A 27,099-nucleotide genomic window follows, 5' to 3' on the forward strand; every position below is an offset into this window, starting at 1 on the left:
GGATGGATGGATGGATGGATGAATGAATGAATGAATGGCCCACAGACATTCCTACAAACCGAGCTGATAGAGGCATTTTCTCAATTGAGGTTCCCTCTTCCCAGATGCCTCTAGTTGTGTCTAGTTGACAGCACACTTGCCTTAACTTAATCTGAAAAGACAGATCTCCAAATACAGTTACGTTCTGAAATGTTGTAAGTTAGTACTTCCATGTGTGACTCTGGAAGGATCCACAGCCCAGGCCGCAGCAGTAACCTTGCATCAAGTAAAAAAAAAAATTAGAGTTGAAAAAAAAATGCAGGAAAAGAAAGGGACGACAATGATGCTGTAACAAGATGGGTGGATCGTCTGGATAGTTCTGGTCCTCCCGCTCCGCAGCTCCTCCAAATGCTGTGCCATTTGATTGATTACACAACATCAAAAATCCCATTTGTTCATCCCGCAGTGGCATCCACTGGAAGAGTCTGCAAGGATTTCAGCTTTGTCACTGTCAAGCTTGTGGTAGCAGGAGCAAGTTTTCCAAAACTCTCGCTCATGCTTGAAAACATGGACTTGATCATTGGTAACAAATACTGTTGGTTCTTTTCCTTGGAATAGCAGGCTCGTTTTGTTCATTTTAACAAAAGTGTTTGCCAGTTTCCCTCATCAAAGCAACCACAGTTGGTCTGTCATGCTTTCAAATAGAAATGGGTTCCACAAGAACAACGTAAGACAGTCACTGCCCCTGGGGTACAGAAGAGGCTCTGTATTAGTAAACAAGTTTTTAATTAAATATACAAGAACCAGACTTAGTTTCCATCACTTCTTCCAGGTCATTTTTTTTTTTAGATTTTGTTTTGTTTTGAGATGATGTTTCTCTGTGTGGTCCTGTCTGTCCTGGAAGTCACTCTGTGGACCAGACTGGCCTCAGATGCACAGAGAGCCACCTGCCTGTGCTTCCTGTGTGTTGGTTTTGAAGGTGTGCACCACCACTGCCCAGTAAGATTTAATTTTATGCTGTGTGTGTGTGAGTGTGTGCACACATGTATGTGCTTGTCTATGTGAGTTCAGATGCCTGTAGAGCCCAGGAGAGGATGTCAGAGCTCCTGGAGCTGGCGTTCCAGGTAGTAGTGAGCTGTCCAGAGTGCAAGGAGTAGCTCTGAGGTAAAGGGACTTCCTCTACTGCCACTCAGTAACGGTAGGACACTGAGCATGCCCAAGAGTGCGTAATCATTAATTCGTCTATATTTTTGGTCAGTTTCTGATACAGAGCTGTGGGTATCACCTAAGACCATTCGTGCAAAGTGTCTGCCAAAGTGCAAGCGCACACTAATCACAGCTATGGGTACTTATATGTGCACCGCAAGAGCTATGCCGTAAAGCTCTGGTGGGTTATTATATCAGAATTCTGGATTTGGCTTGGCTCTACGGCATCCTAAGAAGTTTTCTAGGTACTCCTTAACTCTTCATTCCCCTCAACTGCCATTGAAGCTGAACTACTCACAGCCCACCTCCACCCCACACGGCACACAGCCAGCCATCCTTTCTGAAGTAGCCACAGTGAGCACTAAGGCCGTGTGCTTGATTCCACTGAAATGAAATGCCAAGAATGGAAAAGTCGATGGAGGCAGAAGGCAGATTAGTGGCTCTGGGGTCTGGGAGGAGGACGATGGAGAGTGACTGCTAATGGATATATAGGGCTTTGTGTGTGTTTGGGGGCATGCGTGTGGGAATGCTGAAACATCTGGATTTAGATTAGCCAATGGCAGTGATTAAACAACCTAGGCATAAACGCCACCCAGGTGAGCTCTCTGGGGGGGCGAATTTTACAGCACATATCGCAATTTTCAAAGAGTGTTGCAGGGCTGGGGGCTGGGGGTATCTCACTTGTTAAAGGCAAAGGCTCATAACCAACCATCAAAAGGTTGGTTCCCAGCACCCACATCAAAGTCTCTCTCTGTCCAGCTTCTCTGTGGAGGCTGGAGAGATGGCTCAGTAGTTAGGAGAAATGGCTGCTTTTGCAGAGATCCTAGGTTCAGTTCCCAGAGCCCACACTATGGTTGACAACCATCTATAACTCAAATTCCGGGGATCCCATGACGCCCTCTTTTGACTTCTATGGGCACCAGGTATGCACATGGCACACAGACATACATGCAGGCACAACACCCATATGCATAGAATAACATAAATAAATCTTTTTCTAAAACAAATTTAAGCATATGACAAACTAGTTGGCATGGTGGTACCCACCTTTAATCCCAGCACTCAGGAGCCAGAGGCAGGAGGATCTCTGAGGTCAGCCTGATCTACACAGTGAATTCCAGGACAGCCAGGCCTACACAGAGAAACCCTGTCTTGAAAAACAAACAAACAAAAACAAAAAAGTCTGACAAACTGAGAATCACAGATGGACATTTTCAAACCCAGTAGAAGCTTCCAGAATGCAATAACCACACCAAAGAGCAAGACATATTTTAAAAAAATGCTGTCCAACCTGTAACTTCCAGAATATGAACATCTTATATTAATGTCTCTAAAAAGTACCTTGCTTTCCCGTAGCATGAGAACATTGTCGATATTATGGGACAGTTCGGGGATTCAATGAAACCCTAGGAGTAAACCAGTGTGCTAGTACTGCTCCGCCTTTTAATAGCTCCCATTGGCCAGCTGATATTAGCATTCTTCATCATCATCACCATTATTAATATTGCTATCATTTTCCTATCCATTCATGGGCTTCACATTTATAGTGCAGAGATATTGAATGTCTCCTGTCTTTGTGAAGACAACCTTGGAGAATTCTCTAAAAGGGATGGCTCGAAGGAAAGTCTGCTTTTAGAATACTGAGACGTCTGCTGTGCCTCCTGCATGAAACAGGTAAGCGATAAAGCAACAACAGAAAAGCTTGCCTGGAATTCATTAGACCGAGTCGCTGCAGAACTGTTTGCTCAGGGCACCCTCTAGTGGTGTCTTGGAGTAACTGCTTCTGCTCTGCCAGTGCCTGACATTACAGTTCAGTCATAGCCCGATGTGCCGTGTTAGTAACTGAGACATGGAGTTCCACCCAACCTCCCCACACACACACTCAGAATCTGCAGGATCTACTCCCCAGTGGCTTGTATGTGTGCTAAATCTGAGAAATGCTGGATGCACGGGAGGAACACCGCCATCTGTGATGCCAGAACCATTTCTTGAGTGTCTGTCCTGGGAAGTGGAAACCCTGCTGTAAACATCATCCTTTCCATAAAGAATTGTTTACGTAAAACCTGATAAGGGCCACGATGAGTCTCTCACTTTTAAGAGATGTATTTTATGCCCCTTACACTGTAATTATCCGCTTTGCTAAAATGTATGGGTCTGCTGAGATCCTGGCGTGAGATTGCTCTTCGATGGACAAAAAGATGTCATAGTGACCACGATATGACAATCCCAGGTTCACTAAATCTAACTCACCTCCGAGATCCCAGAACACTGTCTATTCGATTGTATTTGGATTGGGGGGGGCACTAATTTTGTTTCAGAGCTAGTAATTGAAACCATTTTCATATTTTTCATTCTGTTCACTTCACGAGTCCTCCACAAAACGTGCAGACTGCGCTTTCAACACTGGCTCTCAAGGTTCCTTATAAAAATATTTCTCTTTGTACTGTCTTAAAAATAAATAAAAGAGCCGGGCGGTGGTGGCGCACGCCTTTAATCCCCGCACTCGGGAGGCAGAGGCAGGCGGATCTCTGTGAGTTCGAGACCAGCCTGGTCTACAAGAGCTAGTTCCAGGACAGGCTCCAAACCACAGAGAAACCCTGTCTTGAAAAAAAAATAAAATAAAATAATAAATAAATAAAAGACTAGTTTTATGATAAGTGAATTATATCTCAAGTTTTGAAAACCAAAGAAGGGGCATAACAAGTTAAGAATCCTAAGTCACTGCTCTTAGTCCAATGGAAAAGTTCCATGGACTGTCTGTAATCCCAGAAGTCAAGAGGCTGAAGAAGAATCTGAAGTTCAAGGCCAACCTGGGCCACATAGTGAACCCCTGCCTAAAGAAAGAGAGGAGATGTGGTGGCGAAGGGGAATGACAAGGGAGAGCTGACCCCACAAAAGTGTCTTCTAACCTTCACACGGGTGCCATGGCACACACGAACTGCACACACACCATAGTAAGAATATACACTAATTTCAAAGTTCTTCTTTATGTAATTGTATGTAATTCGAATATGTAAATAAAATTAGTGAAGACAGAAGACTAGATAATATTATCAGCCAATTCGGGTAGACCAGACAGGTCAGTGGGGTAAAGGCACCAAGCCAAAGAATGGGGATTCAATCCCTGGGGCTCACATGTTGGAAAGAGAAAGCTAGTTCCCTCAAACTGTCCTCTGCCCTGCAAGTGAGCATGCACAAGCACGTACTAAATAACTGTAAAAAAGCACTTTGAGCTTGCATTGCTGGAACACTTAACACAATAACCAATGTACATTTTTCTCAAGTGCACATGGTGTGCATTCAACAACATACAACATGTCCCTGTGAATGTCCCCAATGGCTTGTGCCCCAAAGACTTGGTCAGCCCATGTTGCTATTAAAATGTTGTGGGCCCTTAAGGAGACAGGGCCTTGCTGAAGAACACTGGGCCTTTGGGAGATAACAAGGTCTCTCTTCACCTCGTTATCTCCCACTTACAAACATCCATCATGAGATCTGGTGCCCTCTTCTGGCATGCAGGTATACATGCAGGCAGAACACAGTATTCACATTTTACTATGCTGAGCTTTGGTTATCATTCCATTCAAAAACTATTTTAGTCCTTTCCTTGTTCTCCTTGGACTCATCATGATCAGGTTAAAAAGATGTTGTTTCTTTTCCAGGTATTTAGAGATTTCTCATTTTGCATATTATTATTCTTGACTTCTAACTTGACCCTGCCATTGTCGGACATAATCCTCTGCTGCATTTAAATATTTGAATTAAATCTTTTGACATCTAAGATTAGCTCAGGGGGGCTGGAGAGATGGCTCGCTCAGAGGTTAAGAGCACCGACTACTCTTCCAGAGGTCCTGGGTTCAATCCTCAGAAACTACTACATGGTAGCTTACAAACATCCATCATGAGATCTGGTGCCCTCTTCTGGCATGCAGGTATACATGCAGGCAGAACACAGTATATATAATAAATTAAAAAAAAAAAAAAAAGATGAGCTCAGATTGGGTCAGGGCAGGGGAGGTCCATCGATACATGATGATGCGGGGCAGGTCAGGGCAGAGGAGGTCCATCGATACATGATGATGTGGGGCAGGGCAGGGGAGGTCCATCGATACATGATGATGCGGGGGCAGAGGAGGTCCATTGATACATGATGATGCGGGGTGCGGGGGGCAGAGGAGGTCCATCGGATACATGATGATGCGGGGCAGGGCAGGGCAGGGGAGGTCCATTCACTACGCCACCCAGGAGGTGAAAAGAGGCTGATGCAGGTGAGGCAGCTCAGTCAGCAAAAGCACTTGTTGCTAAGTATGATGATCCAGACTGAATCCCCAGATCCACAAGGTGGAAGAAAAGAAAAGAACTGCTTTCTGCAAGTTGTCCTCTGACCTACATATTCTCTCTCTCTCTCTCTCTCTCTCTCTCTCTCTCTCTCTCTCTCTCTCTCTCCGTAATAAAAAAAAAAAGTCTTCTGGGGAAAAAAAAGGTCAAGTTTGTCTATTTTTATGAAAGTATACAACAGGCATTCAAGCCCTACAGCACCCCAAAAGTACAGAAATAAACCTAGCGTCTACCCCAGCTGCTCCCAAACTGGAGGCCACAGTAACGTTCTTCCCCGACAAGTCCATGACCAATCTCAATGTTTGGGGGAAATCCAGCTGTGTCACAGCTGTCTTTTCTCCAGGGACACAGAGAGGCCTTTACTAAAATTGACATGCCCCACAGGCCAGCAGAAAGTGGCAGGGGCTCACATATAGGGCTCCCAAGCGTGGGGTTTCTGAGCAGGGGACTAAAACCCCAAGAACCAGGTAGAAAGGAGCAGCTGGGAATCTGGGGGCAAATGTCCAGGGATCACCCAGTGACTCCAGGAACAGATCGCGCACACAATGCTTTTAGTCACGCCTGAACACCAGAGTCACAAGTATAAGGCCAGAGACCAGCCAGATCTTTAAGTTTCTGGGGACTAGAGAGGAGGAATGGTAAGATTTTTCATGCTAGCTATAGTCTCCCTTTAAAAGTGTGTGTGTGTGTGTTCACACGTGTATCAGGAAGCATATGTGTGGACTCCTAAGACTAAGGGTTGGTAGAAAAGAAAAGTAATTAGGGACACAGAAAATATGTTGGGATGCTGAAAACAGTCCTTAAATTGATCATAAAAATCACATAAAGATAGGAGATACATAAGCATACCAAAAAACCACCAAATGCTTGTACAAATGTATATACGTCCATATACGTTATACTTCAGTTATTTACTTATCACAAAAGTGTATCCATAGGGATCCCTTGGAGGATCTTACAGTTGCTGTCAGTTGGCACTGGACCGTAGAATGTTCTGGGGTCACCCATGATGTCAGAGAAGCCTGTTGGCTGGGATCTAGTGACAGTTTGAATCCCAAACAGTCATTCTCGTGGCAGTTTCTCTGGGGTTGCTGGATCAGGGGACATGTCCCTGAGCCTTGGGGAGAGGAGAGGCTGTGGTTGACTGTTTTGTGTTGGGGCTCTCCCTGCCCCTTAGAAAAGCTATATGAACCTCACCGCAAGGACGACAAAGTGGAGGGCAGTCTTCCAGCAGCTGCAAGTGCAGGTTCCACGTCAGGCAGCGATGACATAGCCTCTTAGGGGAAGATGCTCTGAGCTGCTGACTAAAGCCAGCCTGGGAACCCAGGCCTCACAGGGGGAAAAAAGGCCGGGGACACAGGAGAGGTTTGTGGGTTTACTGTCCTTCCTGTGGGAACCGAATGGATGGAGAAGACAGACCCTACTGTCCCTATCTCTGCTTTAAGAGCTTGCCTCTGGCCCTTTTCTCTCCTGCCCTTCTTCCAATTTCCAATGGCCACAGGAGATTGGAAAAGGGGCATCGGAGTCAGTTCCACACCCCCAAGTCCCCTATACTAACAAGGAAAGGGAGTCCTGAGAATTGAAATCCAAATGATGAATAATTTCAAAAGAAACCTGAGTTCAAATTTCTCCCATTTATTAACCAGATGGGTGTCGACAAGGGTCTTATGCTTTTTAGACCTTGAGTAAGTTAACTGTTAATAGGTACAATGGCTCCAAAGTTACAGAAGACAATCCTACCACCTGACGGATGTTCTCAAAGGGAGTGAGCATTGTAGCATTAGGCCTAATCCTGTTCGTCTTTTTTGAGAAGGTACATTTCCGTGTGTATTCTGGCTTCTCGTTATTTTCTTTGCTCTAACCTAATGTATGTAAAGAGTCAGCAGTGGTTTTGTAGCTCCACAGTTGCTGGTAGGAGTGGGGCATTGTGCTGTAATAATGGCACTAGGGACTTTCTAGCCTACTTTTGGATACGTGCATGCGTGCTTGCGTGTGTACGTATATGTCTGTCTGTGCACATGCTCACGCGCGCGCCAGAAGTCCCCTTCAGGTGTTCCTCAGGGCTTTTGTCTACCTTGCTCCATTTGCTGGCTTGAGACAGGGTCTCTCTCTCTCTCTCTCTCTCTCTCTCTCTCTCTCTCTCTCTAGCCTGGACCTCACCAAGTGAGCTAGGAACATGCCCATCTCTGTCTCCCCAGCGCCCGGATTACAAGTGTGCACCACGACACTTGACTTTTTTGTTTTAACATAGGCTCTGGGGATTGAGCTCTGGTCCTCGTGTTTGCACAGCAAGCGCTTCACCCACCGAGCCATGTCCCCAGCGTCTGTACTACCCTCTTCAGAAGTCGCAAATAGCAGTAACACAGGGCAACCGACTGCCACTCTCTCCACAGCCAACTCACACTAGATAACACTAGAGCAGCGACTGCCACCGCTTCCCAGCCAGGAGCCTCCTTAATAGACACCGTGGCAAGCAGGAAGGATGAAGGGATGGAGATTATTTTCCCAGGTCCCAGCCAGACCTAAAGGAGAAAGGTCAGGTGGGACAGGGTCACATGCAGGGTCTACTCTTATTCACAGAGGGTCTTTTTTCCCCACGTGACCTCACTACCTGGCCCTTTCACCCCCATTCCAACTGCCCTCCCCAGGGTGATGTTCATGAGCCGGATGGAGCGAAGACTGATGATGCTTTACTTCTTCTACATTTGGCTTTAGACAAAAAACGGCCTGAGGGAACTGATGAGGTGACGCGTCACTTAAGAGCACTGGCTAGTCTTGAAGACGTTCAGCTCCTAGAACCCACGCGATGGAGTACAAACCTCTGAATTCCAGCTCCAGGAGATCCAATGCTCTCTTCTAGGCCTCTCGGGCACCGCACACACTTGCACTGATACACAGACAGGCAAAACAGTCATATACATAAAATGAAAAATAGCCAGGAAAGGTAACTCAAAGCTCAGGCAGCCAGAGGGGGACACTGGAGCCATTGTCACCAAAAGCCTTTAGTCCTGCAGTGTCCCTGACCACCTCCGCTGCTAAAGTCACAAGGGAGCTGGAACTTGACAAACCCACTGCTAACCCCTTCTGTTTCAGGACGGGCCTCCAGACACAGCTGAGCCTGGCAGCTCCTGCAGCACTACCAGGGAGAAGATGGAGGAGTTATCTGGGTAAAACCCCAGTCACAGTCATTTTTGCAAATCTCTGTCTTGAGTCCTGTAACGTATGAGGAAACAACTGCCTGCCAGACGTCACAGTGGGCTAGTGGGCTGGACGTGGATCCTCCCGGCATCACCTGGGCTCGCTGCCCTGGAGGCACCCTTTGTAACCTCTGCAGGTATTCTGACTCCCCTGCTCCGTGGAACGGATGGTGAAGCCTTGTCGGGCAGTTTTATATGAGTGTGTGAGAGAGGCCTTCAACCTAGGAAGAGCCTGCAGTAGAATGGTCAGCCTCCCAGTGGCCCTGGGTCAGCGTGGGGGACAATTTCAGGACAGTAGGGCTGACAGATAGGGAGCAAACACCCTTGTGAGGGCATGCAAGGTCAAACCTCAGGCAGAGAGGGCAATACGGCTAGGGTAGTGGGGGAAAGCCCCAAAGACAGTGTGAGGAAATGCTATGTGATAAGAACCAAAGAGGAGCAGCTGGGGCATGAGACGGTCCAGGTCCTCACAGGGCACCTGTGTCGGAACAGCAGCCAGGGCGGCAGAGAGAAAAGGAGCAGGCGGCCAGGCAGGGTGCCCAGGGAAGTAGCTCCTGGGAAACAGTGTCCAGAGCAACCGGGACTGGGACATCCCCGAAGCCCAGCCCAGGTCAGAAACAGCTGCCAGCTGCTGGGGAACATGTGGGCAGACACCGGCAGTCAATGGACTGGAGTGGAGGAGTCCCAGAAACCACAGCAGAGCCACAGGCAGGACGATAGACTCCCTCCTGCCTGAGCACTCACTAGGCAAGCTAGGCTAACATGGCCCCAGTGCTTTTCCTGGGAAGCAAAGACCTCTTTGCACAGGCATGCGCACACACACACACACACACACACACACACACACACACCTCGGCCTGTGCTGTAGCACGCCCTTCCCTTGAGAAAGACTCAAGGGTGTGGACTGTAAGCCCCCAGTTCCCCAGGACCTTATCTGGAGCCCATACCTTGGCCTTAGAGATACCTAAGAACTGAGCATGTGAAACTCTTACCTGCAGGAACCTCAGCCTCTCTCCCCACCTTCACGGAGTCACCTGCCCTTAGCTCAGTCCCCGCAGCAGCCCTTTTCTCTGACGTCACCTTTGCTCCACCTATCTTGAGCTCTAAGAACTTCCTAGGTAACCTGGACTAGTTCTGGCATCTCCACCTGGCCTACAACTGCAGGCTCTCAGGGTTACAACAGAATCATGTGAACTGTTTGCTTGGTGCCGCCACACTTAGATGAACCTCGGGGAATAAGGGCTGGTCTGCTAATGGACGCTGCATAGAGGCGGTGTGTTTGCTGAAGTGGCCACACAGGGAACTGTGCGTCTTGCTGTCTATTGGACAGCCACTAGCCACAGTTAGCTGGGTTTGTTCTCTGGCCTTCATCTCAGCTCAGAACTGCCTGTGACTCCAATAATGGGAAATCTAACATCTTCCTTTGGCCTCTGAAATCACTTCCATATGTGTAGCACATATAAACTCCAGGTGCACACACACACACACACACACACACACACGTGTATAAAAATATGTAAAATTTTAATTAAAAAAATTACAACTTAAAATTTACTTCCCAGTTGCAATGGCCCTATTTTAAATACTCAGCAGTGAATATGCAACTAGCAAAAACTTCAGTGACCTCCAGCAAGTCAAGCCTTGAAACCTGATGATTGTCACCCATGGCACCTAGGGGAAAAAAGCACTGTCTCACCTATAGACTTCTCTAACACTGACTTGTCTTTCATTTTCTGCTCCCAGCTCGTTCCAGTTCCCAGAATGAGACAAGTACTAAGAACATGGCCGATTGCGCTTGAGACCCCCCCCCACACACAAATGCGAACTGGATACCAAGAAGGAAATGTTACTGAGGGGCACCAGAGTGTCCCCCTTCTCCCCTCCAAGCCGTGTCCTTGCCCACCTATCACAAGACAAAGGTCTCTAGTAGCTTCTAATGCCTCAGCGACCAGGGAAGGTCAAGTTTGCTAAAAGTCCTGGATTCCTCTGACTTCTCTACACTCAGAACTTACATTTGGATAACACTCTTTCTCTCACGAAGTTCCACACAGCCCCTCACTCAGGCTACACTCTGCTGAAGCAGTCTTCCCCATCATGGCCTGCTAACTGGTCTTCCATGGAGACACCAAGGCTGGCCCACCTTGACCTTCAGAGCCATACCCCACAAGGCTGTCCAGATGTGTCCTCCACCGTCCTTATAAATCTCAGGTCTTGGCCCTGAGGCCATACCCCATTGCCTTGGTCTCTGTCTCCCTGCTTAGCAGCTGGCTTGTTTGCCATCCACACACAGCTTCCAGACACCCTGTTCTGGGCGTGGGTAGGTCCTGCTCAGCTGCTGCTTCTGTGACCCACCACCCAAGACAACGAGGATCTGACTCGTCCTTCTTTTCTGGACTGCTTTTGCCACAGCTGAAGTGGGAGTCAAGGTGTCATAGCGCTTCCTATGCAGTGTGCATTCCAAGTTCCTGGCTGCAGAAACCAGCCACCTGAGAGTCAAAAGCAATATGGCCTCTCTTCCTTGCATGGAGTCTCCACGGGAGAAACCAGGGCCCTTTTTTGTAGGTTCGCCTTTCTTATCAGACAGGATACAGGAGAAACCCAGGGCCCTTTTTTGTAGGTTTGCCTCTTCCTTGTCAGACAGGATATTTCTAAAGGGCACATCCTTCCTTCAGTAAAGCCCTCCAAGGAGCCTGACTTTCCTGTCAGTTGGGAAGTGGCGGTAATCTTTCCCATTGGATTCACAAAGAATGGGCATCAAGGACCTTCTTGCTGTTTGGTAACAGAAAACAGACTATGACCTTGTGGGAAGAAGAGTGGAATGAAGAAAAGTAGGTGGGGAGAAAGAGACTTGGCAAGGCTTTTCTAAATGTTCCTCCATGTTGGTCTATTTTTGAACTCTTCTGTTGCTATTTTGTTTAGTAAAGAGCCCATGTGAATTGGTGAAAAACAGGCATGAAAGACAATGTCCACAGAGAGACAAGCAAAAAAAAAATGTGTCTAAAATGGACCTGCATTCAATTTCACAGATAGCCAAGAAAATAAAGCCTGTCACTCTGGGAAGCCAATCCCCACCTGTTGCATGGGCAGGAATCTAAGAGGCTGGTCATTCCCAGCGATGGAAGACTGTTTTGTCGAGAAATTGAAGGATTGGGAACTGTCCCTCCACTTGCACAACCTGACATATTGTATAGGCATGGATGAATATTGCAAAAATACGTGGTGCTGGAATCATGAATGGGGGTTTCTCTGAGCTAAAAACAGGAACGCAGCTTGTATTGCTTCCACCCATCGAGTCCCACAGGCAACAAACAGTGGGGCACTCTGCAGCCATGACAAAGAAAACATAGTTCTTTGTACCCACGTGAGAAGCAGCCTGCCCCCTCCCTGACTCCCAACAGCGAGACATAAGCCTTCGTTCCTTGGGGGGAAAGATCCAGGATTCTCACCCCAGTCTTTTGGAATATAAGAAGTCTCTCTCCAAGAGCCTTCATTTGTCTAGGGCTTTTAGAACCAGAGAGGTCTCCAAGGTGTGGAATGTTAATCCCTGGGACAGTGGGGGAAATAACAGTCCCTTTTTCCCTTGGATTCCTAATGATTTCAGCTGAGGTGGTATTTTGAACCTTAACTATTGAGGATGTTAACTGAGAAGTTTTATTATCCTTACAAATCAGAGAAATTAAAAAAATGAATAGGGAGAAAAAAACCAATCAGAGCTCTAAGGAAAAGTCAAGGCAAACCACCACCTGCAGCCACATAGAATCAAGGTACCCTTGTCTGGAGAGTATTAAGACAACTCTGAAAAGCTTTTTTTGTTTTCTTGCTTTTCTTTTAACAAAATACAAAACAAAAACTATCACATTAAAGTTGGGCAGAGCAACTCAGGAGAAGGCACCAGAGTTCTCTGGAAGACAACTCAGGAGAAGGCAACCAGAGTCAGAGAGCCACCGGTTCCCACACTCGGAAGTCTCATATAACCACTACGCCGAAAGCTGAAATGTAGAGGCAAAGGTCCAGGCTGAGCCCCAGGGCTTTCACTAAAGTGCGGAAACTGTGTCTTGTTTCTGCGGATGGAAATGCACATCCTTCACGTTCTTCACGGGGGGGAAGAAACCTGGGACAGTCAGCTCTGTCCACACGACTCTGGACTCTGACCCCCGGAATTTCACTTTGTGGATTTGTGACAAAGATGATGAAGGAAGCCAAGAAGAGTCCCAAGGCTCCCATTACGGGGGCGGCTAAGATAGACAGAGTGGAAAGCAGGATGCAAAGGAAGCGATGCAGGCAGCGCTTGAGTGGCAGGCCTCTGAAGGTGAGGACGGAAGTGCTCTGGGGGAGAAGGGATGGATGCCCCGCCCCACCCCAGGAAGATGTAGTCTTGTAACCTGCATGTCCTACTCATTTTTTTCCCGGTGAGTTGTAAAGCTGGAAACAGTAAATGACATTTTGTTTTCCTCTTTTCCAATTTGGCCACCAACTTGTGTCAACATCTGGTCCCGCAGCTAACTTTGAGAATCTGTCCAATAATGAACCCGAGAGAAGAGTTGCGATGGCAAACCTGAGCACATGGGTTCCTACATGAAGTATTGTGCTAGACTGTTTTTAAATGATCCTTCCATGTCCTGATCTGGAATACTTTTCATTGTCTAGTGGAGTGAAAACGGCACACAACACAGCTCTTGCTCCAAAAGGAATAAGAAATTTTGTTCTGAGCCAAATACAAGTGGCCAATGCCGAGAAACTCACATGGAGGTTATCTTAAATGAGCTAGTACTCTCTTCCACGGAAGAGGCTACATGGCTGCTCATAATTTAGAGCAAAAGGTCATAGATTAATACAATACATGGTGGAGATGTCAGCTACACACAGCACACAGCCACTCAAGAGAAAGGAAATCTCTTCAAAAGGACCCAGTCCAGGTTTTTGTTTGGGACTGGTGGGAGTCAGTGGTCCAACTCAGAGTCAAAAGTGTTGCCTGACAGTAACAATAGCGTTAGAGGTCAGAAACAGAAATTGGTCATTAATGGCTTTTAAGGGGGACTGAAGTTAGCCAGAGGTCATTTTGGTCCTTGATCTACAGCATTCCTGTCTTCCGGTCTGGGTTTCTGATTGGTCAATTGCTACCATGTAAAAGAATCTTTTACATGGATGTGGCCCCTGTCAAGGAACTGCAGTTCACAGCATGGGGAAAGATGTGGAGACTTGGCCTCATTGTCTCTGGAAGATTATGGACAAGAAGAGTTTAAATGCAGCCGAGAAGAGTTTGCACACCTAGCGCAGGAACAGTGGAAATAGAAAATTCCATGAGTTTACACTAAGGAACATACTAAATCCGCTCGTGGGCAAGGGACAGGAACAAACAGAAGCATTTTCTCAGGGACTCAGATTTATTTGCTCAACAAACTTTTGAGTGGCTGCTCTGTGCCCAGCACGGAATTTTCCCCAAAGACGGTGCTGGGGAAATTGCGCTCCAGTAGGAAGGCTGAGGCATTACCATGAGTCCCACCATGTCAGGTGGCAGAAATGCTTTGATGAAAAATTAAATCGTATGTCCCAGAGATGGGGCTGCTATTTTGAATGGGATAATGAGGGAAGGTTTCTCTCTAGGAAAGACCCAAAGCAAGAGGGGCTCCAATCACTGACAAGGCTAGTTTCTATTCCCCAGGAACTCCGGTTCATAGAGTACCTGGAACCCAACCCTAACACATTCTTGGTGAACTTCCAGTCCAGGAAGACACCTGGGTCCACAGCCTGCCACCCTAGTTTCTCTGCATTTCCCCCAAATATATATAAACAGAAATGGCCAAGGAAAATGGATTTATTTACAGTTTGGACAAAACGGAAAGAGACACAGGCTTTGATTTTCTCCTACAGCACCTTGTAGTGCTGTGTCGCCTTTCCTGTGTGCACAGAGACACACATATACAAGACGTGTGCCACTCAGAGGACCCTGCCAGGTGCAAGACTCTGGGGCCCTCTCTTTCCGGGGAGATTCTGGAGAAATCCTAATTTGTTTCCTCAAGGCTTGGGGGGGGGGTCCAGTGTTCCACCAGCAGAGAACTGGGTGGCTACCATCTACCCTTTCTCCACTGGGCACACACGAGTTGCTGTTGATCACATAGCCCGGCACTGTTCTGGGCAGTGTAAGGCATACAAGGGAAGAGCGTGCAATCTGGAGAGTCATATTCCAGACTTAGCTCCTGCTTTCCTACAGAGTGACCTTGACCCGGACCCCTCTGCGACATTCTCAATTCTCAAACAAGGAATACTTTCAATTATCCCACAGAAACAATGCTTTTAAAGACTTCATCCGGTGTCTGGTATAAAAGTGTTAAATCTACTGTTACTGCCGCTAACTTGAGAGTCAGCTCTTGTTGAACTTGAAGAATTCTTTTCCCCAACCGTATTCAGAACAATTGACAAATAAAGCTTGTCTGTACTCCAGACAGAGTGTGATGCTTTGGTATATGCACTATGAGATGATCCCTGAAATCTAACTTGTTGATATAAGGACCGCAGCTTACCCTGGGGGGGGGGGGGGAGATTGATGGGGAAGCTCAGCCAATCACATTTGGCTAGGGTGTGGCCGCCTGGGATCAGGGAAGAAAACCTGGGAATCCAGGTGCGCTTGCTCTCTCTTTTTTTATTTATTAAAGATTTCTGTCTCCTCCCCGCCACCGCCTCCCACTTCCCTCCCCCTCCCCCAAACAACTCCCCCTCTCTCGTCAGCCCAAAGAGCAGTCAGGGTTCCCTGCCCTATGGGGAGTCCAAGGACCTCCCACTTCCTTCCAGGTCTAGTAAGGTGAGCATCCAAATAGCCTAAGCTCCCACAAAGCCAGTACGTGAGTAGGATCAAAACCCTGTACCATTGTTCTTGAGTTCTCAGCAGTCCTCATTGTCAGCTATGTTCAGCGAGTCCGGTTTTATCCCATGCTTTTTCAGACCCAGTCCAGCTGGCCTTGGTGAGTTCCCAATAGAACATCCCCATTGTCTCAGTGTGTGGGTGCACCCCTCGTGGTCCTGAGTTCCTTGCTCGTGCTCTCTCTCCTTCTGCTCCTGATTTGGACCTTAAGATTTCAGTCCAGTGCTCCAATGTGGGACTCTGTCTCTGTCTCCTTTCATCGCCTGATGAAGGTTAATATCCAGGAGGATGACTATATGTTTTTCTTTGGGTTCACCTTCTTATTTAGCTTCTCTAGGATCACGAATTATAGACTCAATGCCCTTTATTTATGGCTAGAAACCAATTATGAGTGAATACATCCCATGTTCCTCTTTTTGGGTCTGGCTTACCTCACTCAGGATAGTGTTTTCTATTTCCATCCATTTGCATGCAAAATTCAAGAAGTCATTGTTTTTTACTGCTGAGTAGTACTTTAATATGTATATATTCCATACTTTCTTCATCCATTCTTCCATTGAAGGACATCTAGGTTGTTTCCAGGTTCTGGCTATTTCAAACAATGCTGCTATGAACATAGTTGAGCATATACTTTTGTTGTATGATAGGGCATCTCTTGGGTATATTCCCAAGAGTGGTATTGCTGGGTCCAGGGGTAGGTTGATCCCGAATTTCCAAAGAAACCGCCACACTGCTTTCCAAAGTGGTTGCACAAGTTTGCATTCCCACCAGCAATGGATGAGTGTACCCCTTACTCCACAACCTCTCCAGCAAAGGCTATCATTGGTGTTTTTGATTTTAGCCATTCTGACAGGTGTAAGATGGTATCTTAAAGTTGTCTTGATTTGCATTTCCCTAATCACTAAGGAAGTTGAGCATGACCTTAAGTGTCTTTTGGCCATTTGAACTTCTTCTGTTGAGAATTCTCTGTTCAGCTCAGTGCCCCATTTTATAATTGGGTTGATTAGCCTTTTACAGTCTAGTTTCTTGAGTTCTTTATATATTTCAGACCTTTGTCAGTTGCGGGGTTGGTGAAGATCTTCTCCCAGTCAGTGGGTTGCCTTTTTGTCTTAGTGACAGTTATCAGCTGTAGGAGTTCTTTGGTAGAGTTTTTGGGGTTGCTTATGTACACTATCATATCATCTGCAAATAACGAAAGTTTAACTTCTTCCTTTCTAATATGAATCCTCTTGATCCCCTTATGTTGTCTTATTGCTATTGCTAGAACTTCAAGCACTATATTGAAGAGGTATGGAGAGAGTGGACAGCCTTGCCGTGTTCCTGATTTTAGTGGGATGGCTTTGAGTTTTTCTCCGTTTAATTTAATGTTGGCTGTCGGCTTGCTGTAAATAGCTTTTTGTTTGTTTGTTTGTTTGTTTTTGTTTTTTCGAGACAGGGTTTCTCTGTGGTTTTGGAGCCTGTCCTGGAACTAGCTCTTTTAGACCAGGCTGGTCTCGAACTCACAGAGATCCGCCTGCCTCTGCCTCCCGAGTGCTGGGATTAAAGGTGTGCACCACCACCGCCCGGCTGTAAATAGCTTTTATTATATTTAGGTATGACCCTTGTATCCCTAATCTCTCCAAGACATTTATTATAAAGGGGTATTGAATTTTGTCGAACCTCCTGGATATTAACCTTCATCAGGCGATGAAAGGAGACAGAGACAGAGACCCACATTGGAGCACCAGACAGAAATCTCCAAGTCCAAATCAGGAGCAGAAAGAGAGAGAGCACAAGCAAGGAACTCAGGACCGCAAGGGGTGCACCCACACACTGAGACAATGGGGATGCTCTATTGGGAACTCACCAAGGCCAGCTGGACTGGGTCTGAAAAAGCATGGGATAAAACCGGACTCGCTGAACACAGCTGACAATGAGGACTGCTGAGAACTCAAGAACAATGGCACAGGGTTTTGATCCTACTGCACGTACTGGCTTTGTGGGAGCTTAGGCTATTTGGATGTTCACCTCACTAGACCTGGAAGGAAGTGGGAGGTCCTTGGACTCCCCACAGGGCAGGGAACCCTGACTGCTCTTCGGGCTGATGAAGGAGGGGGAGTTGATTGGGGGAAGGAGAGGGAAATGGGAGGCAGTGGCGGGGAGGAGACAGAAATCTTTAATAAATAAATAATTTAAAAAAAAGAAAGTGCTGATAAGATGGGGTGTCGGTGAGGAGTTATGTTAGGTCAAGGAGTAGCAAGGCATGGCACCATTCTTTCAGAGAAAGGTAGGTCTTAGCTATTACTAAAGGGAATCTTAAGATTGAGGTCAGGAGTCAACAAAACTCCAGACAACTCGGTCAGAACAAGTGTTCCAAAAGGAACTGAATCTGAACTAGCCGAGTGTCCTGATTGCACGCTTTAATCTCACCAGTTAGGAAGCAGAAGTAGGCCGATCTCTGTGAGTTCAAGGCCAGCCTGCCCAGAGAGACAGAAGAAAGAGGAGACCAAAGATCCAAGTTGAAAACACGGGGCAGACCTCCAGGATAGGAGGCCTGGGAAGACTCTGACAGCCAGGAACAAAGAGTCCCAAGGTCTGCTCCTTCAATAAACATACGTTGAGTACCAGGTTTATTTGAGGTCTTGGGGGCCCAACCTGAGGAAGATAAGAAACCAGTAAAGACAAGGAAATACAATAACTTTAATGGAGTGTAATAAGAGCGAGCGCAGAGGGAAATTCAGAATTCCCAGAATGCAAAGGAGAGAGCAGCTAACGAAGCCACATATCAGAGGCAATCCCAACGATTGGGGTCTTAAAGACTGAATCAGAGTCGGCTAGGTAAGCTAGATGCTCTAAGGAGAGCGAGCACGTGCCAGGCACCTGCTCGTCATGGTCAACGGCAAGGACGCAAGCGGCTGGAAACATAACCATTTCCGGAGTTCCCGGCTGCCAACCAGGGTTGCGGGAGAAGACTGGCTGCGGGAGATGGGAGAGGAGCGTGGAGAGGTTTACAAGAGAGCTTCTGGGAAGCCTAGGAAAGCAAGGACTTCTTCCTAAAGGCCAAAGAAAGCCTTTGAAGAATTTCACAGAGGAGTGATAGACCAGGAAGTACATATAACTGAGAAGTTGTTACGGGGATGGAGAGATGGCTCGGTGGTTAAGAGCGCTGGCTGCTCTTCCAGAGGTCCTGAGTTTGATTCCCAGCAACCACATGGTGGCTCACACCATCTATGGTGTGATCTGATGCCCTCTTCTGGAATAAAGGCATACATTCAGATAGAGTACTCGTATACATACAATAAATAAAATCTTTATAAAAAAAAAGTTGTTATGGGCTGCAGAGATGGCTCGGAGGTTAAGAGCACTGACTGCTCTTTCAGAGGTCCTGAGTTCAATTCCCAGCACCCACATGGTGGCTCACAGCCATCTATAGTGAGATCTGGTGCCCTTTTCTGGCCAGCAAGCATACAAACAGACAGAACACTGTATACATAATAAATAAATCTTTAAAAAAAAGTTGTTATGACTATACACACATGCAAGCAAAGCACTCATACACAAGTCAGGCATGGCGGCACATGGGCACAGTACCAGTGCGGGTGACACAGAGACAGGAAGATCCCCAGAGCTTGCTGAGCAGACAGCCTAGCCTGCTCTGCAAGTTCCAGACCTGTGTGAGGCCTTCTTCAATTAAAAAAAGTAGATGAGCCTATGGAATGCCACCCAAGGTTTATACACATGCATGCATGTGCACACACACATATGCATGCACCTGTGTATACACATACGCATGCATGAACCTCTGTGTGGACACACATGTATGAACTAGTGTATAAACACACACATGTGCTCATGTGTGCACACACACCTAAATGCAGACCCTACAAAGTCACCTTCTGCTTTCTTTCTAGTTGTTCCTGGACAGCTACTCTTGCAGAATCAGTGAACTCCGAGTTCAATGAGAGAACTTGCCTCCAAAAATAGTGGAGAGCAATTGAGAAAGACACTGAACATCAATTTCTGGCTTCCCTACACACACGTGTGTACATGCAGACTTGCATGTGCACACATAAACACACACAAAGAAATGGAAGGTGTTGACACTCCGATCTGCAACAGTAGCCCAGACTCCTCTTTTTCCCTGCTATTTTGTCTTCTCTTTCTTCTTCCCACCCCTATATCCATAAACTTTCATTTCTCTCTAAGAATACCTTTCTCGGGGACTGGAGAGGTGGCTCAGAGGTTAAGAGCACTTACGGCTCTCTTCCAGAGGTCCTGAGTTCAGTTCCCAGCAACCACATGGTGGCTCATAACCATCTGTAATAAGATCTGGTGTCCTCTTCTGGCTTGCAAGGACACATGCAGGTAGAACACTACACTAAATAAATAAATAGATAAATTCTTAAAAAAAAAAAAAAAAAGAATACCTTTCTCCAATTTTGCTGCTTGGATGAACTACCAGGAAACTCTGTTTACTACATAGTCTCAGGCTCCATTCACAGCTCTCAGTTCCTCGGTCAAGGTGAGGTTGCAAGAATTTGTATCATAAGCAGACGGGGTGATGTTCATCCCACCGTGAGAAACCATTGTCTTGGAAGATGTAGGTGTCGTCCATCATTCTCGACCCTGACGTGAGCTGAGGGAGATGGGAATGGTGTTGCGGCCAACTTCTCCATTTCCCAAAGTTCTTGAGTCTAAGAACTCAGTCTTAGCCAGGCGGCGGTGGCGCCTTTAATTAACACCTTTAATCCCAGCACTTGGGAGGCAGAGGCAAGCGGATCTCTGTGAGTTCGAGGCCCACCTGGTCTACAAGAGCTAGTTCCAGGACAGGCTCCAAAGCTACAGAGAAACCCTGTCTTGAAAAAACAAAACAAAACCAAAAAAACAAAAAAAAAAAAAAAAAACACCTCCATCTTGTCAGCTCATACCTCACATACGTTCTGGCCTATAGAGAGGTGTCTGTGTAGTTTAAGATGTAGACTATGACTGAGTGACAGCTTCCCAAGCCTTCTGCACTTGACTCACAAGTGTGGTGACTTGGTCCCATTATGTATCATAACAATAATTACCACTATCACCACATCGGAAGCCGCCATATGTAAAGCCCCTACTATGTTTCAAACAACATGAAAAATCTTTTATTAGCATTGTTTTCCTTAATACAGTAATTCTCTGTAGCAAATACTATCATTATCCCCACACTGTCCCAGTGAGGAAGCTTAAGATTGAGGGAAGTTACATTCTGGGTCATGACCTTGTAAAAAGACCACTTAAACTGTACTATGAATCCCATATGTTTTCCCGTTAATGTTACTGATGTGTTTGCCTTCCAAATGTTCCCTGTAACAATAACACAATCATAAATAATGACAATATCAAAGATCTAAAACGAAAAGGCGGGGCCAGCGAGATGGCTGAGCAAGCCAAGTCACCTGTTGCCAAGCCTGACAACCTGGGTTCAACTCCTGCAACCCATGCGGTACGAGGAGAGAACCAGCTCCTGAAAAGTACAGCGCAAATTATCCTCTGACCTCCGACCGTTGGAAGCAAAAACACTGGGTATTGTCTTGAACCTGTATGGACAAAATAAAGGCAACCTTGCTAGAGAGGGGAGGAAGCAGATCCTGTTCTAAAGTTTCGTAAAATATTAACTCTATGTAGAATATAAAATTTTAGGTGTGGGGATGAGGGCAGAGCTCAGCGGTAAAACACTTGCCTCGCAAGTGTGATAATTCTATATTTGGACCCCAAATCTGCCAAAAAGCAAAGCAAAATGCTAAATATGTATGCTGTGCTGAGGGAGAAATAAAAAAATGCATGTACAAAAATTGCAGGGTCACAGACAAAAGCTGATCAAAACAGCAACGTTTAAATCTGAAGAAGACAGGAAAGGAAGAACAAGATCAGAAAATGACACCATAGTGGAATTAATCCAAACACATCAATAATTGTATTAAATATAAGCAAGCAAAAGGTCCGAGAGAGCTCCGAGGAAAAAGTGCTTGGCTTGCAAACCTGATGGCCTGAGTTCAATCCCTGGTTTGAGATCCTCTCCCGAAAGACTACCGATGTGGAAGTATAAGCCAAATAAAGCCCTTTCCTCCTCCAACTTGCTTTTGCTCATGATGTTTCGTCAGAGGAATAGAAGCCCTAACTAAGACAAGCACCGCGACACAAGCATGCCTATCTGTACACACAAGAAAACACACACATACAAATCTTCACTTTAAATAGATATAAAACTAAAGTAAGGAAAGACATACCACAGAAACCACTAATTAAAAGTGGACACCATGACAAGGAATACTTATTACCAGGTGTAAAGAAGTATATTACATAGTAACAAAATCTTCATTGCTATCCCTTCACCAAGAAGACATTATGGTTATAAAAGAATATGTACTTGAAAACAAATTTTTAAAGTATATGAAACAGAAAAAAAGCAATAGATAAACACACCGTCATAGTTGGAGAATTCAGTCTTCTCAGCGGTTGGTAGAGGAAGTACAGTTCCCAAGTACAAATTGGGAAAGAAATAATAATCCTTGTGCTGTGGAGAAAGCTGGCAGTAAAGTCCTTGCCATAAAAGCCCTGAGTTCTGTCCCATAAACGCCAGTCATGCTGGCATGCTCGTTAACCCTGGCACCGGGGACACAAGAGACAAGTAAGTAGATTCTTGGGTCTCACGGGCTGACGATTCTAGGCTAACCAGTGAACCCGTGAGTCTCAATAAAGAGACTCAGCCTTGAGGACAAGGTTAGAGATGGCTCAGCAGTTGAGAGCATCCACTGTCCTCGCAGGTTTGAGCTTGGTGGCACAGCCTTTAATCTCAGCTCTCCGAAGACAGAGGCAGACAGAGCTCTGAGTTTGAGGCCAAACATAGTGAGTCTCAAGACAGCCAGAGCTACACAGAATGACCCTGTCACTAGTACAAACTTAACACATAGTTCTGTCACTAGCTGTGTGACCTGAGGAAGCCTTTACTTTCCTCATTTGTAAATGGTTTGAGAAGGGACAAAAAATACTAGCAAATAGTGATAAGCCTTTACCTTCGTCTTCACTAAGGAAAATGCCGTCTGCATCTGCGGTTCTCCCTTTCCTACCTATCACCCATCAGTGCTACCCCAGCCCTGCTGATGGCTCTGTCTTCTGCGCGTTCTTTCCCCAGCTGTGCTGTGTAGACTAAGGAATATCTTCACTCGTGTTTAAATGAAAAGAGTGTCACTGGGTTTGAAAATGTCAGAAGAGAAGGAAGAAGAGGAAAGGAAAGGGGAACAAACAGGAAAAAAGGAAAAAGAAAGTATGAAATGGGGAGAAATTGAGAATATTTTTAAGCATTATACTATCTCAGTTTGAGAGATTTAGGATTTGAGTTTGACCAAGGAAAGAGAAGACAGACGTGAGGCAGGCAGGAGAGTGGATGGGTGATAAATACGTGACAGATAGATGGGTAGCCAAGCAAGAATGCATGATAGCTAGATTACATGATAGACTGATAGATAGAAGGATGAGAGAGAGAGGATAGATAGATAGATAGATAGATAGACAGACAGACAGACAGATAGAAAAATGATGGATGGATAGACAGAACATATGGGAAGGAAGGGGTAGGACTAGATAGATAGGTAGGAAGATAGGTAAGTAGGTACGTAGATAGGTAGGTAGATAGATAGATAGATAGATAGATAGATAGATAGATAGATAGATAGATAGAACAGAACATATGGGAAGAGAAGGGGGACAGGATATGACAGCAGAAGGATCCACTCTGTCACAGACAGACTTCCTTCAGGGCTTTTTGGGTGACAGGGATAAAAATTCAGATTATTTTGCATTGCCCAGCACACAGTAATGCCTAGGCAGGGCCATGAGCCAGGCTGGTTTTATAGGCCACATGGGAATAACCCACAGAAATAGAGACGGTCCGGTGAGATCCTAGGTACAAAACTGTAATTGCTTCACTGTGAAGTTTCCTTCGGCTGTCCATTTTAAAGTTAATTCACATGAGTAACTCAACATTCCAAAGAATTCCTGGTTCAAAGCCCCCCACTTTCAATTCCCAAGTACCAACATGGTGGCTCTCAACTATCTGTAACCCCAGTTCCAGGGGAACCTGCTGCCCTCTTCTGGCCTCCTAGGGTACTACATGCATGTGGCGCATGCACATAGATAAATACCCATACACATAAAATTTTAAAAGTCTTTAAAAATTGTGATACATACACCAAATAGATAAATACACCATCAGTGTTTCTTTCTCCGCAGTTGGTAGAAGAAGTACACAGGAAATTGGAAACGTTATAATAGACCTTCAACTGTGAAGAAAGCAAGAAAAAGGGGCCACAGTGCCAGTCCTTAGCATCTGTGTGAAAAGCCAGGAGCTGTCTCGAGGCACGGCCTTGGCTCCTAGCCAACGAAGACGATAAGTACCAAACAGAGCATCGGCTACTTAGCCTTACGTGGCCACTTCCTACCTGTGTTTCCTTAACAGGGCACAAGTGTCTCTTTGGGCCTCGGTATTCTTACCTCTAAAAATAGGCATAATGGTGGCCATTATGCCCTCTGTAAAATTTTTATCAGGAAGAGGAAACAAGAGAACGTATCTGAAGGTGTTTTATGTTGGATCGCCCCTGCCTGGTGGCCTAGCCCCGTGGAATTACTCTACCGTTCTGTCCCTTCTTCGGGACTGGGAGGAAGCAGTGCTTATGTGAACCATGTGGGCACTCACTGGGGACTTCACGGGTTGTGCTCGGCCTCCCTAAAGAGCCCTTCCTCAAGCACAATCGTCAGGGCGCAAAACAAATTTATTTGCATTGTGAAACAGTCCATCTGCTATGCGACAGCAAATTAAGCGCGGGTGACTATTCCTGTAAAACACGTCCTGCGTACAGCACTACTATTATGGGGTGGATAGACCTGGTGAAGAATCAATTAAAAACTCTGACACACGAGCTGGAGCCCAAAGACCTGTTTCACAGGTTTACCCAGAAGGAAAGAATCCTGTAACATTAGTGCTTGGAAGCCGATGGAGGCGCGACTTCTGGGACAGGTCCCCGGGTTTGCCAGGCAAACCTGAGCCTTTCTGAAGTGCTAGTTAAAGGATTACAGCTTTCCGGGCACCATCGGGCCACCAGCAGAATGGTGGAGCAAGAAGGGTTACCGCCACGTGGGCCATCTGAGGACAACCGTGAGTTCTCTTGAGATTTGGAGGGAATGGGGTAGCTGTGTGTTCTTAACGTTGGCTCCCATTTTGAAGCGAAAGCCAACGTTGCGGAAGTAAAGGGCATGGGATATTAAGGCTGAGATGTCTGTCTGTTTCCAAATCGGGGCTTAGCCTGTGAAAAAGCAGATCTGGATTCCATCCAGGAAGCGACCCACAAAAACCAAGGGAGAGTGTTAGCAAGGGCTAGGAATCGCGCACATTCTGTAACAGCGAGTGTGATGTTCACGAGTGTGTAATTCAGACGTCTGTGTAAGCCGTCTTCCCAGCTCACTGTCTCTCAAGCTGCATAAAGAGAAGAGTTTGAGGTTCGGGCAGGCAGGCGAGCTCCAGAAGCTGCCTACACAGGAACAACAGTGGGCGTCAAGAAGCTTGCCAGACCCAGGGGAAGTGAAAGCTGAGCTGTGGTCCGGGCTGAGGGACAGGTAGTACTTGGGAGACCCTGCTAAACCCTAATTCAGAAGCAAAGAGAGAGAGAGAGAGAGAGAGAGAGAGAGAGAGAGAGAGAGAGAGAGAGAGAGAGAGAGAGAGAGAGAGAGAGAGAGAGAAAGCTAGGGGGAGTGATAAGGTCATGCTCCTCCAGCAATTCAGTGGGAGAGAGAGACAGAGAAAGCTAAGGAACCAGGTGCAGGACAAGACAAGGCCTGCCCACTCCTGTGCCGAGCCTCTGTTCGGAGTCGGGCATTTTCACAGGAAATGTTCTCACGGGACAGGAATCCACTCAGTTCATAGGAAAAACTGGTTTGCAGTTCTGGACATGAAATCTACTCTCAACATCTTTTCATTTTTAATATAAAAAGTTTATATACATATATGTGTGTGTGTGTGAAAGTTGATACAGATATATATATTACAAAAAGGTTGATATAAAAACAGAACCCCCTTCTTAGCCAAAAAGAGTTTGATCCTTTGCTAACTTAAGTTACTTTTTTAAAAAAATGTTTATTTACTTACTTCTCAGTGTTGGACTGGAACTCAGGGCCTCCCGCGTGCAAGGCAAGCACTATTAGTACCACTGAGTCACACGCCCAGCCCTTTAGTTGCTATTTAAATTTTTTTGAAGATTTATTTATTTTATGTGCATGAGTGTTTTGCGGGTATGCGTGTATGCATGTGAATCTATGTGCCTGGTGCTTGAAGAGGCAAGAAGAAGGTAACAGATCCTCCAGAACTGGAGTTATAGATGACTGTGAGCCACCACGTGGGTGCTGGGAACTGAACTCAGATCCTCTGGAGGATCTTAACCACCAAGCCATCTCTCCATCCCTGATACTTAAGTCTTAAGTCCCCTCTTCTTGAAAAATATATTTTTGAAGATCAATATAAACCTGCGTCTATTAGCTTTCTTTGTCTTTGAGAGGCTCAGAATAAGCAGGGAACTCAGAGCCTTGGAGGTTTGCCGAAGTTCTGGGATGCAGAGAGTCAGGCCATGTTGTGCCCGACCTCCATTCTACCCTACCACCACGCGGTCTCTCCTCCTCAACTGCACTTTCGAACCCCACAATGTTTTCACCTATGAGTTCAATTTTTCTTTAAGTTTTTATTCATTTATTGTATTTTATGTGCATTCTATGTGTATGAGGTTTTTGCCTGCATGTGTGCTCATGCACCATATGCATGTCTGGTGCCCCAGGAGGTCAGAAGAGGTTATCAACCCTCTCTGCAAGAGCAGCAGGGTGCTCCTAATCTCCCAGTCATCTCTCCAGCCCCTTGTGTCTAGGGTATAAAGCAACAATTAAAACTGGGTACCACTGAAATATTTGATCTTTCCATCTGACAGAAGAATGTGATTCCCCCCTGAATTATGAGTTAAAGACAAATCAGTCGTAAAAGCCCAGCAGCTTGTAACCTGTTTCTCCCAACATGGTCTTCCTTTCTCTTTTCTCAAAGGAATGGGAGAGGTTGTCCTGGCCCTGTCCACTCCCTCTTCCCACCTGGGTATTGCCCAAATTCCAAAGCCTCACCACAGATAAACCAGCTCCTCCCTAAAGATGAAACTCTTTGTGGGCTGGGAAGGCAGCTCCATCACTGACATGCTTGCCTTGCCGGCAGTGAAGAACAGACCTAGACCTCCAAAGACACATTAGAAAGAATAATAATAAACTGTCATGCTTGTAATCCCAGGGCTGGCAAGTCTGAGACAGGCAGATTCTTAGGCTCAATGGACAGCTGGCCTAGCCTAATTCTGGCCAGTGAGAGACAGACCCTGCCTCCAAAACAAGAAGGTGGTTAGCTCCTGAGGTTGACCTATGGCTTACATATGCAGAGAAAGAGAAAGAGAAAGAGAGAGAGAGAGAGAGAGAGAGAGAGAGAGAGAGAGA

At 46.2% G+C, this 27,099-nt stretch overlaps 1 protein-coding gene across 1 annotated transcript in view; it reads left to right on the plus strand.

Annotated features, from left to right (window-relative positions):
- The first annotated feature begins 24,629 nt into the window (after window positions 1-24,629).
- Window positions 24,630-27,099, plus strand: part of Ptpn3 (protein tyrosine phosphatase non-receptor type 3) — a 142,914-nt gene continuing 140,444 nt past the window's right edge. The window contains exon 1 of the mRNA XM_050165068.1: window positions 24,630-24,745. Within this exon, the coding sequence (XP_050021025.1) occupies window positions 24,697-24,745 (49 nt within the window). The 5' untranslated portion in view covers window positions 24,630-24,696. The remainder of the gene's footprint in view (window positions 24,746-27,099) is intronic.

The sequence above is a fragment of the Alexandromys fortis genome, unplaced genomic scaffold, assembly GCF_014885135.2.
Source record: "Alexandromys fortis isolate MF-2015 unplaced genomic scaffold, M_Fortis_MF-2015_v1.1 scaffold_18, whole genome shotgun sequence".
NCBI lineage: Eukaryota > Metazoa > Chordata > Mammalia > Rodentia > Cricetidae > Alexandromys > Alexandromys fortis.